The sequence below is a fragment of the Lactuca sativa genome, chromosome 8 (assembly GCF_002870075.4).
Source record: "Lactuca sativa cultivar Salinas chromosome 8, Lsat_Salinas_v11, whole genome shotgun sequence".
NCBI classification, from domain to species: domain Eukaryota; kingdom Viridiplantae; phylum Streptophyta; class Magnoliopsida; order Asterales; family Asteraceae; genus Lactuca; species Lactuca sativa.
The window spans coordinates 122,749,743-122,754,933 of NC_056630.2; the positions used below are offsets into that span (position 1 = coordinate 122,749,743).

General features: G+C 34.5%; 1 protein-coding gene across 1 annotated transcript; it reads left to right on the forward strand.

The window, feature by feature from the left end:
- Nucleotides 1–2,084: 2,084 nt before the first annotated feature.
- On the forward strand, nucleotides 2,085–3,605 carry LOC111915001 (40S ribosomal protein S20-2). The gene is made up of 4 exons (XM_023910701.3): nucleotides 2,085–2,237; nucleotides 2,741–2,862; nucleotides 3,056–3,169; nucleotides 3,276–3,605. Exons 2-4 carry the CDS (start codon nucleotides 2,751–2,753, stop codon nucleotides 3,416–3,418), a joined length of 369 nt encoding a protein of 122 aa, XP_023766469.1. The 5' UTR covers nucleotides 2,085–2,237; nucleotides 2,741–2,750; the 3' UTR covers nucleotides 3,419–3,605.
- The last annotated feature ends 1,586 nt before the right edge of the window (nucleotides 3,606–5,191 follow it).

The window sequence follows — 5,191 nt, forward strand, 5'->3', positions numbered from 1 at the left end:
AACACGCATACCCTTGATATTCATGACGTGACCACTTATGGGTCACGACCTGATACTTGTTGTGAGCTAAACCCTAATTTTGGGATTTTTCCCGTGTCTAAAGGAAGTGACGGCTAAGGTTAGCCAACCCCCAACCTCCATCACCTCTTAACACCCCTCCTTGAAACCTTAATCCTCCATAACTAATTTTAAGCTCTTTTTGTGGTGATTTCTAGCAAAAAAGAATAATAGGAAGAGCATTTGGCACACCATCTCAACTTGCATGCCTCACCATCATATTTTCTCACACTCTGGACCCTTGTGAGTATTTAAAGTTACTTACTTTATGATTCCAAGTGCTTGGATCTAGGTTTCCCATATATTTTATTCATTTTTTGATTAGTGGAAGTGTTGGGGTTCCATAAAGTTGCCAATTTTATGGATCCCCGGAGTCCTTTTGTGATTAGAGGTCATGGATCTGAACTTTTATGGAACCTTGAGTTTTTACATGAGATTTTGGCCATATTTTGCACCATTTTAGACCTAGCTTGTGTTGAGACATGCATGTATAAAAAGCTATGATTTTTATGGTATTTTGAAGTAGATAAGACCTTATGGAAGTTTGGGTTGCATGGCTAAAAGGATTAAAAGATTTATACATCAATATGTCAAGAGCGATTCTCATTATGTGGCAACTTGGGTGTCACGACGTGAGAATGGAAGTATCACAATTATTCTTTTTTATTAGGTCACGACATGACCAATAGATGGTTACGACGTGATGAATGACTGGGTGACTTTGGGAGTGTTGAATTTGACCAAGTTTAACTTTAGGTCTAATGGAGTGATTTGGGTAGTAGATTGAGGTTTAGTCCCTGTTTATTGTATAGGTGACTTGTAGACTCAGTGTTTGGAACAATGCTTAGTTCAGATATCTTTTGGACTTTGAGGTAAGTTTTCCTCACTGTACTCGTAGGTCGAAGGCACCAATGCCGACCCATTAGGTTATGTTATGTATCCTGGTATATAGGATGTTGTTAGGTTGTAGTGTCATGTTAGATTGGTAAATCTCTTTGATTACTTGTACTTGTTGATTATTGTTTATCTGTTGCATATGTCGACATATTGGTGGTTTTGTTGAGGCGGAAAGCCAACAAAACCTGGATGGTTAGGTTAATGTGGTATTACTTCGTGTGGTAGACCAACAAACTCTGGATGGTCGGGTTGAGGCAATATGCCAACAAACCCTGGATGGTTGGGTTGAGGCCACATGCCAACAAACCATATAGGCATGTATTGTAATTGTTATTGTATATTTGTATTATTGTGTTGAATATTTTTGGGAAACTCACTAAGTTTTGGCTTATAGTTTTGAATTTCAATGTTTCAGTTACCTCAAATGACCGAGAGAATGCAAAAACTTGATTGTACACATCATCGTATGGATTTTTATGAATTGAGAGATGTTTTGATACTATGCTTTTATTACTATGATTTGAAAACAATGTTTTATATGACGTACGGTTTATAAAAAAACAAAATTTTTTATCGTGATTTTTAGGATATTACATTTCTGTTAGTGGCTAGATAACATCTCTAAGAAAAAAAAACACCTTATATCGGTGAATGTATGTATTTGCTTGAAAAGCTACTTAGATGATGTGTAATGAATACAAAATATATCACTACCTGAAGACGAAATTGTAAAGGTCGAACAACAAATACACGAGGAAGAAATAACTATGGGGTTGTCGGTCTTACTTACTGTAGAAGAATTCGTTTATGAAGAACAAATGCTCAACACCGTTGACAACGACTAAACTCTAAACTATAAACGACCTTTACTACTACCAAAACAACAACGATGATGCCTAATTTTGATTAGATATGCTTTGCATTCTTTTGTATTCTATTTTTAGACTTAAACTTCTTTTGCAAAAAAAAAAAAAATAACGAGAGAAAGAAAAACAGATATAGATAAATATATAAAAATATCATATTCTCTTTCAAAGAGTTTTTACAATCTGATTTGTGAACCACATGGTCCAAAAATGTTGTACAATATTTGTGAACCATAAAAGTAACTTTTTTATTGGGCCTAAATCTAACGAACCCCTCTTTTATGGGCCTTAAGTTCTATCGCTTTGGCCTTAGGGTATAAACTGACCTAGGGTTTCATTTGCTGTATTCCGAGCATCATCATCACAGGCAGAGGCAAGAAGGCAACTCAGCTATCCTTCGTCGGAGTAAAATTTCAGGTTCTTTTGCCTTCTATTCACGTTAACCTTTTCAATTCCATCACTTTTATGAAATCTTTAGTTAAGCTTGGTTATCTATTTGGTCCTTCTATAAGTCGTTAGTGACCATCAGATCCGGGAATTGATTGGGTAAAATGCGTGTGGAATATACATAAAGTAAATAGATTAATGAACTTAACTGATTATGAATTGATATTGTAGTCTCCGATTGCTAAGGCTATCCTCTATACGTTTGCAATTTTCTGATGTTTATTGTGGATGTTGTATCCATAATCACGTTATGGAACCAGTGGCGTTGCAAATAGTTAATATCTGTTGCAATGTTAGCTCTTCAGTAATCAATCATGACCAATTCTGTAAAACTCATCTGCACGTTGAATCATTAAAATATCATGGTTGGTCCATTTTGTCACTGATTTGAAGCACATTTAAGAACTACTAGAGTTAATTGAAACATAATTATTCATAGCATCCATAAATGATTTTAACTCTATTGTTTATAGCTCTTTCAAGATGGCGTATGCAGCAATGAAGCCAACAAAACCAGGGCTAGAAGAGCCCCAAGAGCAAATCCACAAGATCAGAATCACTCTTTCCTCAAAGAATGTCAAGAATCTTGAAAAAGGTATCACTTTCTTCAACCATTCATTATTAATTACTGTAAACTCATTGGTTTTACTGTAGAATGTTACAGATTCTAAATATGGTATCATTTAGGTTTTGTTTCTTTGATGTCAAATCTTCTTTGTGTGTTCTTTCAATCTTATCATTTCAAGAAAGAAGTTTAAATGCTTTGTTTTTATTCTTGAAAATCACAGTTTGTTCTGATTTGGTTCGTGGGGCCAAAGACAAGAAACTAAGAGTGAAAGGACCTGTTAGAATGCCAACCAAGGTTCTTAACATCACAACCAGGAAGTCCCCTTGTGGTGAAGGTATTTAATTCATATTTCTACAACAATCTGATTTTTTTATAAAGTTACTGGATTCTTTATATTTCAACTTAATGATTCTTGAAAATGTGTTAATTTGTTTGCTTAGGAACAAACACATGGGACAGATTTGAGCTTCGTGTCCACAAGAGGGTGATTGATCTTTTCAGCTCACCAGATGTTGTGAAGCAAATCACTTCTATCACCATTGAACCTGGTGTTGAGGTTGAAGTCACCATTGCTGACCCATAGAGATGTTTGCTTTGAGTTTTGTGTTGCCATGTCCTTTGTTTTTTCTTGATAGTTTTGATGTATGTTTTTGATGATTAAATTTTTGGGGATCAGTAATTGACAGGAGGAAAAGTAGACTTGAGTTTATTATTCATTTTATGTTCCATAACAATTGAATGTGTTTCTTTTACCAATTGTTTTTCTTTCACTTTTTTTTCCTTCTTAAATTCCTTTGTATGCAGGTAAAAGATGTGTGAGTTTTTCCAAAAATTACCATATTGGGAGTTCGTATTGTATGATTAGTACCAGATAACCAACAACCTCGTGAAACTATCTGAATCCATGCGTATGCTGATTTTTGACATAAATGGCATTGCATGGAGACTTTTAAATTTTAATTCTTAAATTTTGTTTTTTGTGGGATATATTAATAAGCTGACTATTTTTTTCCCAACTATTGATGTGTTGCTTGTTTCGGATGTAAACTTCTCCCATGCACATTGTAGTAATAGTTCTAATTCGTCGAGGTGTTGTCACTTGTCAAAGTTTCTATTAACATATATTTAATGGTTAGGAGATAATATGGTTAGGTTTGTTAAGTCCTTACAGCATGTGTTTAGGATGAATTAGAACGTGGAATAATACAAACAAGCAGCTTATAATGATCTTCGAATGTGAAGGAAAAGCCGTTTAAGGAAATATCATAATTCCGTAGAGAACACATACGAAGCAGGATTAAGGTTTAAATCCTTTCAAAAATGTCAGAAAAAAAACCCCCAAAGTAGCATAGAAGGGAAAAGAAGCTATAAAAGAAACAAAGAAAAAACATGCAAAGAATGTCCACTAAGCGAGCAAAAGGCCAAAAGAACATGCTAAAAAGCAATAACAAATATATTTTTCTATGCTTGGTACTAATATACTGATCTTGTTTCCTTGCCAGGTGAATTGTTTGTTCATTGTTTAGAGAGATGTAGGTCTGACAATTGTGTCGTGTTCGGATTCGCGTGTCGCGGGTTGGCGGGTCAAAATATGTCAACCTAAACATGACCCATTTATATATACATGTCACGGGTTGGCGGGTTTGGAACATAAACCCATATATGATCTGCCAACCCATTTATTTATATGGATTCATAGGTTACCGGGTTCGTGAGTCATATTTAGGTTCGTGAGTCAGATTTCATAAATAAAATTGACAATTAAACATGAATAAATTCTTGATGGTTGATGCAAACATATCTGAATTTTAGACACTTAAGTCTTAAACATCCTAATGAAAATTAAAAACATTCATAGAAACATGTTCACACTAACCATTAATACATACATAGTTAATTCAAGTGCTAAAGTAATAGCCACAATTCCCATTTTTTCTCCCAAAAAACAAAGTCAATTCTCCAAAACCATTTCGATACCTGATTTCGATCACAAAGTAACAGAGAGGAGAGTGAGACTGTGGGAGACTGGAAGTCAGGAAGAGGCAGATACACTCATATGTGATTTGATTTTGATAAACACGAGTCAAAATGTCAAAACAGTAGTCTATGAATCAATGGTATATATTATAATACTTATTAAATATTAATACTTGATACATAAATACATTTAAAAATAAAATAATTTTTTTATTAAAAATATAAATGGGTTGGCGGGTCAACCCATTTATTTTTTAGAAACCCATATATGACCCGTTTAATAAACGGGTTGGCGGGTTGAAAAACTCAACCCAAACTCATTTATTCTGTGTCGTGTCGTGGATCGTATCGCAGGTCGTGTCGAGAATTGTCAACCCTA

Excerpts from the sequence above, each read along its gene's own strand:
- LOC111915001 (XM_023910701.3), top strand. The coding sequence starts at position 2,751 with ATGGCGTATGCAGCAATGAAGCCAACAAAACCAGGGCTAGAAGAGCCC. Across the intron at positions 2,863-3,055 it reads TGTCAAGAATCTTGAAAAAG|TTTGTTCTGATTTGGTTCGT; the intron begins GTATCACTTTCT and ends TGAAAATCACAG. Across the intron at positions 3,170-3,275 it reads GAAGTCCCCTTGTGGTGAAG|GAACAAACACATGGGACAGA; the intron begins GTATTTAATTCA and ends TTGTTTGCTTAG.